Here is a 14,767-nt window from a genome sequence, read left to right on the forward strand (position 1 = left end):
TGGCGTACAGGACCCCGAGAGGCACAATACAAGCCACTTAGCATTCATAACACAAGAAATAGAACAAAAGAGATAAATACAACATTTCAAGTCCAAGAGTTTTATAAAAGTAAAGCTAAAGTCTAAACATTTATCTCATTAGGCATCTAGTACGATAAAATGAAATTGGACCTAGCCCATACATCACGTCCAAAACTGAAAACAAGAAAGAAACTGAAATCAATGATAATTCTTCGTCGAAACATGAGGACTCACCAAAGCTCAGAAATCTCACAAATCAACCTCTAGACACGAAACTAAGAACCCTGACAATTGGATCCTACATTTGGGGAAATGTAGGCAAGAGTATGTGTTAGTACAAAATATGTACCAAGTGTGATAGCCATTTATATAAACATCTAAAACATGCTAAGAAGGGACATTTTCATAAGTAAGCAATGATCAAGCTAAAACACGCATCTTGAGAGTTAGAAACCATAAGTCATAAAACATGATCAATGCGAATGAACATCATCGTAAACACACTTACGATACTTCCTTGAAGTAACCTGGCTCACCATAAAACTTTTCTTATTTGTGGGAAGTAGCCTTAACGGACGTATAAGACCATGTGAGCTATCAACATGGAATCTGGTGTCTACACCACACCGAAAAAGGGTGTCCTACTTGCCACGGAAGGACCATGAACTTCTAGCTATGGTGGATCCACTAGCTAATGTCTATCTAGACAATCATCCTATAGGGGCACATAGGTAAGGCATAAAGAGATTGCTTCTAGAAACCCGGCCTCTACTAACGGGAGAGCTTCTATCTCAATATCCTATCGGTGCTAAGCATAAATTCCACGGAATAGTCATTTTCTTAACTTATTCTTATTATCCATGGAAGGGCACGTCATCTTGTCAATCCAAGCTAAGTCATATGTCATCTACAGAAAGGCATCATTCAATGACCAATCCAATCTAGCCAATGCATCATCCATGGAAAGGTACAATTAAGTAACCAATCCAAGCTGGGTCTTATTAGAATAGCTCCTAAAATCTTTTTTAAAAAAAAATAATTTGTGGGCTAGTGGTCATTTTTATTGATCAATCCTCAACCAAAATACAAAAAGAACAGGTCTCCTAAAATCCCTCTTTCAGCCCAATTGCTAAAAAAGCCTAATAAATCAGGAAGTCTAAGTAATTGACTTAGTTCTTTCCATTCCCTAAAAAAAGGTTTCCTAAAGCACTCTCTCTTCTTCTTGCTTTCAAAAAATCCTCAGCTTCTATTTTCCATCTCCTTTCTCAGATTCTTTGCTCTTTCTCCTTCTTTGGGTGATCAATGTTCTCCATCCTTGGAACGACAGAGTAATATCAGCTCGCCAAGGTACTCCTCCTTGTCTTCTAGTGTCCACTTCCTGATTTGTTTCTAACTTTACTTTTTGTGTAGATGTGAATCCAATGGAGGTGTTTTTGGTTCTTGGTGAACTTTTGTACGATGAACCATAGTACTCCTTCTAAAGCTCAAGGTATATCGCTCTTGAGGCGAGTTTTCTCTGTTAATGCTGAATCGGTTTGGCATTCCCCTTTTTGCTGGTCCTTTTTTGTAAGCTGGAAAAGTATAGGCTAGGAGGCTTAGTTACGGCTATGAAGCTTTCTTGCAATCTAAACTTTAATATGTATATATGATAGATGTGATCTTCTTTCTGCATATTCTTTATTAGCATGTTTGTACTATCATTCTGGTCTTGATTCGCAATGCTAGTAGTTGCTGCTTGTCTACATTGATAATTTTCCTACCTCTGCTAGATAGATCATGAAAGTTATGTGCTTGTATTGTCTCTGCTTGCTCCATCGCTTGATTTTCTAGATAGTCCGCCAAGGGGTTTGCCTATCTGAATATATGCTTGATGTGAACTTGTTTCCTTGTTATGATCTTTTGTATCTCTTCAATATTTTCTGCATACTCCCACGGGATTTTCCACTGCCTGGTTAATATGTTCTTTAACGTCAAGGAATTTGTTTCTAGGATGATCTTCTCAAAGCTTTGTGTTTTACAATATAGCATCACCCTCCATACTCTCATTATTTCAACATCCATATTTGTGGCTATCCCAATATGTTGTGCTTGCATACAGTAGGTCACATATGATATCCCTTATACTGAATCCATATGAGTTGTGTCCCGGGTTACCTCTGCAGGCTCTATCAGTGTTGCATTTGACCCATTTGCCGTCTGGAGGCTCCAAGTGTACCATTAAATAATACAAGGTTGGCTTATGTATTTAATGTGTGTATGGTATCCAGCCACTCTAGCTTAGTTCTCCTTATCCATGGGTACTTCTCCTTGAGTAGCAATTTTATTGTCAGTTGACATTGGCCCCGCCATTTTATTGTATGCCAGTTCTTTGCCATGCCTTCTACTGTTTCTTCTCTTCCATAGTTCCCACGTGATGATTGTTGGTATTGTCTTGTAAATTTGCCTCAACTTATGTTGACCTGGCCACTCCCACCAGGTTGTGATTAGTTGTTGCAAATGCAATCCTTCAATGCTTATACCTGCACATGTAGCAAAATGCTTCCATAGCCGTTGGGCTACAGGAGCAGTTAGAAAAAGGTGTTGTATTGTTTCCTCCCTTCCTTCGTCACAACAATAGAAATTGGACACCATGTTCACTCTCATTGTCTTGAGAATATCATCTATGGGTATTCTCTTTCTCCAGACCCTCCATAGGAAGAATGCAATTTTAAAAGGAAGCCTTTTTACCCATATGTTATCTCGCCATTCCATTTCTTCATTTTTCCTCTTCACTAGCTGATATGTTGATTTAACATTAAATTCTCCTTACGAATTTCCCATCCACCACGGCTTGTCCTTCTCTTTCTTGTTCAATGTCGGACTAATGTTATCCACAATATGATTCACCATTTCCTGTGAAATGAGTTGTTGTAATCTTTGTGTGTTACACTGCCCATTAAGTATCATCTTCTTGACCTCTATTTCCTCCTCTACTCCTTGTATTTCTTTATAATATAGAGCGCCCTGTTTAGTCCAGTTATCCATCTAGAGTTGGCACTTCCCTCTTTTTGTTGCCACCAGATCTCGTGCTCAACCTCCTCCTTGACTCTCATAATTTTTTTCTAAATCTGTGACGCTCCTTATTTTGTGCCATGATTGGATGATGTTTTTTACAATATTTATTCCACGTAAAAGAACTCCAGAGAGATGTTGAAGTTCTAAAAATCCACCAGAGCTTCGCAAACATAGCATTGGAAACATCATGCAATTATCTTAATCCTAAGCCTCCTTCCCTTTTTCCAACCAATTCATCCAGTGTTTGCCCTTGACTCCCGCCTGATTGCCCCAGAAGAACTTTGCAAACATTTGATGAATTTGATCAATCACACCTTTAGGGGGTTCATAGTTGATAGCGTGTATATAGGCATAGACTGTAACACATGATTTATCAATATAAACTTTCCCCCAAAAGTTAGAAATCTATTCTGCCATGAATAAATTCTTGCAACAATCTTCTTGATGAGCCCTTCATAGTATCTTCTGTGTTTCCTGTCATAGTAAACTGGACACCCTAGATATGTGAAAGGAAAATTTCCGGGTTTAAGTCCTCTTAACTTTCTCAATCTTATTGTCATAATCAATGGTGTTTTTTCATGTAGGTTGAAAAAACTTTTATCTTCATTGACCTTTTGACCTGATACAATCTCATATCCTCTCAATACCTTCATCATTTGGATAACTGGTCCTCTGTCCCCTGAACCAAACAAAATAGTGTCGTCTGCATATAGATGGTTAGTTTTAGGACTCCATTTTGGCATCCCAAAACCTTTAAAATTATCTAGATCATGTTGATAATTTAAATTTCTGGACAACACTTTTGCAACAATAATGAACAAGGTGGGGGAGAGGGGGTCTCCTTGTTTTAAACCTCGAGCAGACCGAAATTCATAGTTTAGTTGAGAAATCTTTCAACCCTAAGAATCCTTTATGTGAGAATGTCTTTTCACAAATCATGCTTTAATATGTTTATGAGAAATCCTTTCAACAACACCACAACAATCATCATCATTGATACTTCACTCTCAAAGCATTCTTAAAACATTTACGTAAATCTCATAAGAACATGCTTAATTTCATAATCTCCTCTTTCATAATTCAAAATCGACATCATATCATCATAATTGGAAAACATGGGATTTACATGGGTTCATGGGGAATCATCATAAAATCATAGTATTTCATCAATTCATGCATAAAAGATCATAATTCAATCATTTAAATCAACATTGAAGAGAACCCATGGCAATTGAAGAAAACCCTAACTCAATTGGGGATTTCTAACTTTTAAAATAGGAGAATTTGGGAACTCCATGAATGGAAGGAATCCATGAAAGAAAACTATCATACCTCAAAGCCAATTGCTTATCTTCAATGGAGGAATGAAGACTTGACTTGAAACCCTAGGTTGAATCCTTCTTCTTCAAACTTTCTAGAAAGAGAAATATTTTGGAGAGGAGACTTGTTCTTCTTTTAGAAATTTGAGAGAATGATTTCAATTGGGGAAATTTTGAGGATTAAAACACTTATATGAGGTTCTTAGAGAAGGGTAAAACNCAACAACACCACAACAATCATCATCATTGATACTTCACTCTCAAAGCATTCTTAAAACATTTACGTAAATCTCATAAGAACATGCTTATTTTTCATAATCTCCTCTTTCATAATTCAAAATCCACATCATATCATCATAATTGAAAAACATGGGATTTACATGGGTTCATGGGGAATCATCATAAAATCATAGTATTTCATCAATTCATGCATAAAAGATCATAATTCAATCATTTAAATCAACATTGAAGAGAACCCATGGCAATTGAAGAAAACCCCAACTCAATTGGGGATTTCTAACTTTTAAAATAGGAGAATTTGGGAACTCCATGAATGGAAGGAATCCATGCAAGAAAACTATCATACCTCAAAGCCAATTGCTTATCTTCAATGGAGGAATGAAGACTTGACTTGAAACCCTAGGTTGAATCCTTCTTCTTCAAGCTTTCAAGAAAGAGAAATATTTTGGAAAGGAGACTTGTTCTTCTTTTAGAAATTTGAGAGAATGATTTCAATTAGGGAAATTTTGAGGATTAAAACACTTATATGGGGGTCTTAGAGAAGGGTAAAACAACATAGTATTAGGATAAAATAATTAGGAAAAGACCTAAATGCCTGAAGAATAATTGTCAACCTTCGACCTGCGACTTTTACCGACGGACCATGGTCTGACTGATGGTCCATCCTGCATGTCCGTCGTCAGCTTCAGAAACTGAAATTTGAGGCCATGATACACAGGCCTCCTCCACGGACCATGGACCCAACGATGGTCTATTGGTCCAGGCCGTGGTTCGTGATCTCCTGAGCAACTTTGGTTGGCCAATCCATGGACCAGACCTACGGTCCGTGGTTCAGTCCACAGGTCGTTGTTGGCCTCGGTTGGATGGCACCAGAAAATTTTGAAAACTGCCAATTTGCCCTTTCTCGAATCCGAGGTGTTACATGTGATCACGTGCTAAAGAATTATATAAAAAATTGATTGAGACTTCTTTCAATAGGATGTTCACCAAATATAATGATGAATTTCTGAGTGAACAATAATTAATTCTTCACTAATTTTTTTTATAGATAAAGGTGGAGAACTAATTGAAATTTTGAAGCTTCTTTTGAATAATATTTATCTAAATAGTTTGTTATGATCATTATAATTCTATCTAATTCATATATATATATATACTAGGTACAAGAGTCCTTGTACGGCCCCAACATATGTTATTTTTTTATTTCAATTTATGTGTCACATAAAATTTGAAGAGTGAATTAATTTTTTATATGACTTTTTGATATTTAAAGTTACTAATTATTATAATTTATAATATTTTTTATGTAACTTTCAATAGTATATGTTACTATGGTTGTGCCAATTTATGTGACACGGATAATTTATCATGTCTTATAGATTTTAAAGTTATTAATTATTGTGACTTATAGTACTTTTTATGTCATCTTAAAAAATAATACATGCTACTTACTTTGTTCCAATCTATGTTGCAGATATAAAATTTGGAAAGGCTATCAAAATTGTATATGTCTTTTAAATATTTTAAGATTTTAATTATTTTAATTTATAGAACTTTTTACATAAATTTAAACAATATATGTTATTCTCTCTATTCAATTAATATGACACTAATATTTCGAGCCCTATTTAATATTTGTATATGCCTTTTAAATTTTTAAGTTGATAATTATTGTTACTTATAATACTTTTTACATCATTTTAATAACATAACATAAAAGTACAAAAAGTCTCAACTTAAATTTTTTAAAAGCCACATAAAAAATTTGATGGACTCTCAAAATCCTACTAATACCACATAAATTGATAGTTTGATACAATTAAAATAACATATATTATTTAAAAATTATATAAATAATACCATAAATCACAATAATTAAAATATTTTCCGCGTCCAAAGAAAGAATAGCCATTAATTCAGGGTAAAATGATGTAAGAGTTTATATATATGATTAACTAATGATGTGTCCAATCTGTGGTCTTAGGTAACATAAAAATTTACTCCTAGTAGATTATATAAATTATTTTAGGAGGTGAAAATAATCTCAACTGCATGTTGTGGGTAACCCACCAATCCAAAGGTAGTTGAAGCCATTCAAAACCCCCCACCCTCTCTTCCTCCTAATATCTGTTTTAGGGTTTCCTTCACCCTTTGATCAACAACCATGGATATTGAATCCACGGAGCTTCAAGACTGGGAGCTGCTCCACCCAAACTCACCTTCGGATTCCGAGCTCGATCTCAACTCAGCCAAAAACCACGATACTTTCGTCGAAATTGGCCATGAAACAGAGGCTCTTATTCAAACCAATTACTTCTCCATGGCTACTCCTTTTCATGCTTATGGTGTTGAAAAGGGCTCTGAGGAATCAGATAATTCAGGTGAATTCTGGTCTGATGATCATCAATTTGAGGGGGTAATTGATGTGGGTATGCTAGAAAACCCGAAAGGACAACTGGGTCTTGGAGGAATTGATGAGATGGGTGGTGAAAATGAAGTGAAATTAAGGGAACTTAAGGGTATAACCGAGGTGGGTGTTGTGGAAAATTCAAAATTACGAATGGGATTTGGTGAAATCGAAGAGATGGAGAATGAGGGTAAAGCCGATGTGGGTGTGGTGCAAAACTCAAAAATGGAAGTGGATTTTGAAGAAATTGATGATATAGGTAGTGAGACTCGGAAGGAATTTTGGCCTGATTCTGATGGAGTTGGACATGGTGGTGTCAAGTTTGGGGATGTTGAAGAGATGTCAGAGTCTTGTGTAGAAGAAAAGGAGGAAAATGAGACGGTTGAAGGTGAAAAGAGGGATGAAATTGTTGGAGTAGAAGTTAGTAAAGCAGGAGATCAGAAGAGTAGTGTGGTGTGGTGGAAGGTGCCATTGGAGCTTCTGAAGTATTGTGTGTTCAGAGTTAGGCCTATGTGGGCCTTCTCCGTAGCTGCTGCTGTGATGGGGTTTGTGATATTAGGTCGTAGATTGTATAAGATGAAGAAGAAGACCAAGGGCTTGGAGCTCAAAGTTACCGTCAATGATAAGGTTAGATTTCAATACTGTTATGTTAGTTCCATTCTTTTTTCCTTGCTATAGGTGCTAACGGCTAACCTTAAGCAGAGGCGTATTAAGAGGCGTTTTCAGGATTTTGAAATGATGGGTGCACTATTACAAAAAGTGAATCTAAGATATAAATTTGATCGGTTTAACATTTAGGTTCTTATCACTAAAAATAATTAAAATTTTAAAACTATAGGACCAAAGTTATTTTTACCTATCCAAACCACTTATACCAATTTTAAAAAGGAAAATAAAACATGATAAATAAAATATTCAAATTTCTAACCTCACTTAGAGAGGTGCACCCAATTATAATTGCACATTATGATACTTCAAGTGTGGGTTTACATATCTATATTTAAATTATTTTTAAAAAAAATATAACACTACTATATCAGGAGGGGAGCATGGGTTCACATGAACCCGGTGACCCCCTCCTGGATATGCCTCTGACCTTAAGCTTCAATGTGGGTTTAGATTGGATACTGCTTCATCCTCTTTATCCTAATAAATAAATGAAATGTTTTATGCTTTTGACAAAAATACATAGACAGTTTTTGTATATAAGTGCTGGGCTATTTTGATGGTAATGTAGAAGAGGGAGAGTTTAAAACTCCTAACTGGAACCCAAGGGGTCATGACTCTTTAGCAGTTTAGTGAGTATAGAAGATCGGTTTTATGGTATTCTAGTTATATGACCCTCTTCACAAGAGATCAGTAAATAAAATAAAAGAGATCTTTGTAAGGTCATTTTCTTTTATTCAACTACTCGTGAATACAACAATATTGTACAACAGATTTGCTTGTCTAAATGCAAGACAGAGTCGGAGGAAACCATAATTAGTTTTTGACTTTATCAGTTTGGGTTTTAATTTCATCTTCATCAAGGTTTAAGTTCAAATACTAACATACTTCCATGATATTTTCTTCAACCCCCCAAATCTTTCTGATTGGATGTCTTATACTTAGATTTTCATTGTTTTTTTCCTAATTGAGAACTTTTTTTTTAGCTAGCTATGCATTGTGGTTCGAAAAGAGTGATATTTTAAGTTAGCTATGTATTATGGTGATCTGAAGAGAAGGTGTCAGACTTTGGCATTTTCTTGATTTTTTCGGTTGTCACTTGCATCATGTTCAAATTGTATCTAGGATATTGGTTCCAGTGTGATATGCATCTTGAAGGTATAGGATATGGCTAGTTATGCATCACATCTGGCTCCTGATGAAGTGTTGATTTTATAGAGCAATAGTATAATGGCTGATAAAACCCTCAGACTTTTGTTACTTTGTATCAATTTCGGTTAATCAGGATTTCTGTTTCTTCTTTTACAAGTGAATGCCAGCTTAAAATGCGTTGTTGCAACATAACTTGTTTATTCTAGCTCAGCCTGATATCGCTTGTAATTACTTCTCAGAGCATGTAATGGTCACATGATTGGATAATACCAAAATTGGTGATTCTTTTGAAGCAGTTGTTTCAACAAGAGAGTAAAGTGCAAAAATATTTCCCCATGGATGCACATGCTACTGCCAAAATTAATAGTTTTAAAAAGATAAGGCTTGATTTACAGTGATATCAGATAATGAAGACCATAGAAATGTTGTTTATCAATATCCCTGTAGCTAGATTCTAGAATGTCTCAATCATAAAAAATTTCTTTTTCTAAATCCATAAATTTCATCAATAAATACCAAGATGGTGTTAGAAATATGTACAATGTTAGCATGTGATTTAACCACCTTCATCTATCAAATCAGAAGGGGCAGACCCACATGGTGTGAAGGGGCTTCGTTGAAAAATTATATTTTGTAGATGAGTAAATCATATAATTAAAACAAAGACAATACATATAGAAATAATGTTTTGAATCTGCTTGGCATAAGCATGTCCCTTGTTCAGGCGGTCTAGAGGGTTCATTATCTATGTGAGGTTTGTGTTTGAATCACCTTCGTGCCAGTGTCAATTTATTTTTTAGTCTGTATTGGAGTAACTTCAACCGTAAGCCAAGATAAACTAACCTTGCCCTTCTAAATTTATTACTCTTTATGTTCTCAATTTTTGTCCTTTTGTCATTTCTATATTTCACTTTTCCTTGCTTGAATTACTACAATTGACATAAACTGACATGCCCAGTATAGTCCCATATAAGTTGGGTCTGACAAGGGTGGGGTGATGTAAACAAATCTTACCTCTATCTTTGTTGGGGTAGAGAAGTTGTTTCCGGTAGACCCTTGGCTCAAGAAAATCGTTTTTTTCAGAATATGGTTTGAAAGAAGTGCAAGAATAGAGTGTTACTGTGAAACTATTGAGGAAAGAAAAGTAGTGACAGTACAAATATTGTAGACTTGAAACCTCTGAAACATTGTCATTGTCTATGAATCCGATTCTTTGCCTTGGGCCTATTTCTTCTCGCAGTCAAATATGTCTGCTTTAATTAATTTTCTTCATTGTGTGCAGAAGGTGTCTCAATTCATGAGTCGTGCTGCACGTCTTAATGAAGCATTTTCTGTTGTGAAGCGGGTTCCTGTGATTCGGCCTCAGCTGCCAGCAACTGGAGTTTCACCATGGCCTGTCGTGAGTTTGAGATAGGGAGTGTAATGTTTGTAAGGCAAAATATGAATGTTATGTATAGTGGAAGAAGCATGGTGTCCATTTGATATGTGGCTGTGTTTTTGCTTTGCTAATTTGTGTGTTCTGTGGATTACGTTCTCAGTATATTCCTGAACAGTCTGAAGTATAAAGCTATGTATAAACTCTTTCATCTGTTTCCCATAAGTTTCCTTGTTATTATTAGGTCTTCTTAATAGTTTTTTCATTAAAAAACTTTGAACGCCTTCTGTTTTCCTACCATTAGTAATTAGTAATTCAAGGTGGGATTTGCTCTTGCTTGACATCCCTCCAACTTTTGATGGACTGGTGAACAACGATGTTTGTCTGATTAAGTTGTGCAGGAAAGTCGTAAACAGAGCTGTACATTCTTTGTTTCTTTCTACTTTCTACTATAGTAGAAGTGTGGCTAAAAGGCAATTTGTATTTGACCAACTGAATTTGAGATTGAGGAATTGAAAACCTTGGGGACCCCATGGAGGAATGGACTCCATGAGTGAATACCCATATACCCTGCTACTCAAAGCCCAAGATGAATGGTGAATTGATGAGAGGGAATTAGGAGAGTGAATTTGGTTAAGTTTTGGGGAAATAGGAGAATAGGTTCAAAGTGGGTAGATTCAAGACTTAAAAGCTTTTTTGTGTTTTTTTTTTTTGGTTTCCCACCCGGTGTCCGGAGTCCACATTGGAGCTCCGACTAAATTCGTATCGCGCTCTGCAGGGCCCATTCGAGGGTGGCGCTCCTAACATGATTTTCTCCATACCCAGGGCACGAACTCGAGACCTCTGGTTAAGGGTGAAACACTCCCACCAATGCACCACAACTCATGTTGGTAAGACTTAAAAGCTTTACGTAGGTCTTAGTGTTGAAGCCAAAACGACATGGGATAGACTTAAAACAATTAGGAAAAAACTCAAAAGCCCTTACAAAAATAACTGTCAAACTAGTCTAGGGGTGTGACCTACGGATCGTAGAACTTTCTACGGTCTATATTGGTCGACCATAGACCAAGTACTGGACCTTAAAATTACCCAACTTTCGATGGAAACCTTCTGCGGTCCGTAGACCCTAACAGTAGAACTCAACTTGGACCTCAAAATATCACTAAGTCTAGGACCTACCTACAAGACCTATCTACGACTCGTAGACCATTTGATGGACCGTCTTGGTTAACCGTAGGAAGAGGTACCGGAACTTGATTTTTGAAAAAACTTCCCCCCTTTCTACGAAACTGATCTACGAACCATAGATTGGTCTCGTAGACCTAAACCAGTAGTCAAAAATTCATGTAATCTTTTCCCTTTTCAAAATTCGAGGTGTTACAAGTTATGAGGTGAAGAAGCCCGAATTACTCCCTTATCATGGTTATGCTCAAAAGTTAATAGAATGGCTTGGAGATGTAACCCTCAAACATGTGCCTAGAATGGAAAACAAGAAAGTTATGTGTTAGTTGCCCTAGCTACAACGCTAACTCTTCCTGATCGGGCACAAGTTACTATCTGCAAAAAATAGGTAGTACCTCTACCAATTGAGGACCAATAAACAGAAAATGAGCTTGAGCATCTCGTCGTTGTTTCTGAAGCCGCAAAGAAAGATTGGAAACAACTCATTATCGACTATCTGTGTTATGGGATACTTCCAAAAAATCCAAGGAGAAGGACTGATATTCGTCATTATGCACCCCGTTTCCTTTACTACAAGGACACCTTATATAGAAGATCAATTGAGAGAGTTCTCTTCAAGTGTTTGGGAATAGTAGAAGCTTTCTAAACTCTGCACATTCAAGAGTATGTGGATCACATCATACTGAATCCAAACTCCACTTACCATGGTGAAAGATTGCTTAGACTAGGCTCGAAAGGGTAAGGCTTGTCAATTTCATGTAAATTTCATACATCAGTTGCCTGGAGTATTATACCTAACTATCAAATCTTGGCCATTCGACACTTGGGGATTGAATGTTGTTAAACCATAACCTAAATCTTTTGGTTGACACTTGTACATCTTGGCCGCAACAGATTACTTCTCGAAATGGGTCAAAGTTATCGCTCTTTAAAAGGTGAAGAAAGAGAATGTTGCAGATTTCATTCGAGTGAATATCATTTATCGCTTTGACATCCCTCACTTCAGAATAACAGACACTGACAAGTCATTTGATAACAAATGAATGAACGAGATTTGTGATCTCTTTGGCTTCAAGCAACGCAAATCTTCTATAACATTATGTTGCCGCCAATGGTCTAGCTAAAGTATTCAATAAGACTCTATGCAAACTGCTGAAGAAAGTTGTCTCCAATTCCAAACGAGATTGGCGTGAAAGAATGTAAGAAGCTTTGTGGGCATATAGGACGACATATCACACGCTGACTCAAGCAACCCCATATTCAGTTGTTTTTGGAGTTGAAGCAATCCTGCCACTTGATCATCAAATACCTTCCTTAAGACTTACTATTCAAGAAGGGCTCATTGAAGAAGAAAATGATCGACTACGTCTTGCCGAGTTAGAAACAATTGATTAAAAGAGTCTAGAAGCTCAATAAAATCTTGAATGTTATCAAGCTTATCTATCTCGTGCTTTTAATAAAAAAAGTTCGCTTGAGGTGCTTCCAAGTTGGAGATCATGTCCTTGCAATAAGAAGACTCATTATTACTTTGCATAATTCTAGGGGCAAATTCACCTAGAAGTGGGACGATCCATATGTCGTACAAAAAAAGTTCGCTTGAGGTGCTTCCAAGTTGGAGATCCTACAAGCTTATTGATGCAGACAACGTGAGGATCGGTCCTATGAAAGCAAATTTTCTAAAGAGGTACTACCCTTGAAGTAAAATAACTCTCCTTAAGGTACGAGGCTAAATTGTATGTCACTCTTGGCGCACAAGAGTATAAACTGTGTACGTCACCCAAAAAACAAAAAAACAAAACACTCTCCAAGAACTACGTCGTGACTTGATCCTCCACTGAGGTACATAGGCACTTAGAATTACATTGTAAGTTCAATTGCACGAATTTCAAGAAAACCACATGTTCCCACTTGATCGATCACATGAAAATTAAAGATATGAGTAATTTTTCACAAATTTCAGACTTGCACCAAATGGTGGTGACTCGATGGGGGCAAACCCCTATGAATATGAGTTGTTTCAAAACTTGATGTCTTCAAAAATCTCCACGACTACAGGTTAAAGTATTCAAATTTTTGAAGTCTGCAAGTTGAAGTCTTTAAATCTGCAAGTTGAGGTCTTCAAATTCTTAAGTTTGTAAGTTGAAGTCTTCAAATTCTTCAAGTCTACAAGAGAAAGTCTCAAATCAATCAAATTTGCAAGTTGATGTCTTCAAATTCTTCAAGTCTGCAAGATGAAGTCTCAAATTAATCCAGTTTGCAAGTTGAAGTCTTCAAATTCTTCAAGTCCACAGGATGAAGTCTCGAATCAGTCAAGTATGCAAGTTTAAGTCTTCAAATTATTCAAGTTTGAAAGTTGAAGTCTTCAAGTCTTGACATTCAAATTACCTTTTCTTAGGGAAAAGATGAGTATCCATCCCTTTCCACCAAAAGAATATCATAAAGTTACCTTTTTTATGGCAGAGATGAGTCTCCATCCCTTTCCACCATAAGATTTCCTCCAAATTGCCTTTCTTAAGGCGGGGATGCGTATTCATCCTCTATACGCCAAAAAATTTCCTCTAAATTACTTTTCAAGGACTATTCTCCATCCCTCTCCACCATAAGATTACCTTTAAATTACCTTTCTTAAGGTGGGGATGTGTATCCATTCTCTTTATGTTAAAAGTTGACCTCTAAATTACCTTTCTTATGGCAGGGATGAGTATCCATCCCTTTCCACTATAAGATTACCTCCAAATTATCTTTCTTGAGGCGTGGACGCGTATCCATCCTCTTTACACCGAAAGATTACCTCTAAATTACCTTTCATAAGGCAAGAATGTGTATCCATCCTGTTTACGCCATAAGATAACCTTCCTTAAGATGGGTACGCGTATCCATCCCTTCACACCTCAAGACCAAATTCTTATGTTTCGACAAAGCTCTTCATTATGTAGACTACACAAAATATATATATTGCTTCCGCTAGTCTATAAAAGAAAAAAAAAACACAAAAGAAAAAAGGATCAAGGCAAAAAATAGGGAGAAGACATAAATACCCCCTAGACAATGATCGAAATCTCAGAGACACACTTTAACTAAACTAAGGTCCTATTACCCCCTGAACTCCTTTTATATATAATTTTGTGCACCTTTTGGCCTACGTGGCACACTCCGTGACTACACGCAATTGAGGCACGTGGGAGATACTTGGATGCCACATAAGCCAAAAAGGTGTACAAAATTACAAAAAAAAATGAGTTCAAGGGATAATAGAACCTTAATTTAGTTAAGATGTGTCTCTGAGATTTGGGTCATAATCTAGGGGGGTACTTCTACCTTTTCCCAACATACCATGCCTGCACGTCGCAC

The 14,767-nt window shown here is 36.5% G+C and overlaps 1 protein-coding gene across 2 annotated transcripts; it reads left to right on the forward strand.

Moving 5' to 3' along the window:
• Window positions 1-6,671: 6,671 nt before the first annotated feature.
• Window positions 6,672-10,474, forward strand: LOC125845473 (uncharacterized). Of its 2 annotated transcripts, none has more exons than XM_049524985.1 (2): window positions 6,672-7,668; window positions 10,145-10,474. In XM_049524985.1, exons 1-2 carry the CDS (start codon window positions 6,799-6,801, stop codon window positions 10,271-10,273), a joined length of 999 nt encoding a protein of 332 aa, XP_049380942.1. In that variant the 5' UTR covers window positions 6,672-6,798; the 3' UTR covers window positions 10,274-10,474. The 2 variants fall into 2 exon arrangements, with proteins under 2 accessions (XP_049380942.1, XP_049380941.1); XM_049524984.1 differs by having other exon boundaries at window positions 6,674-7,668; window positions 10,142-10,474.
• The last annotated feature ends 4,293 nt before the right edge of the window (window positions 10,475-14,767 follow it).

The sequence above is a fragment of the Solanum stenotomum genome, chromosome 11 (genome assembly GCF_019186545.1).
Source record: "Solanum stenotomum isolate F172 chromosome 11, ASM1918654v1, whole genome shotgun sequence".
Lineage (NCBI taxonomy): Eukaryota > Viridiplantae > Streptophyta > Magnoliopsida > Solanales > Solanaceae > Solanum > Solanum stenotomum.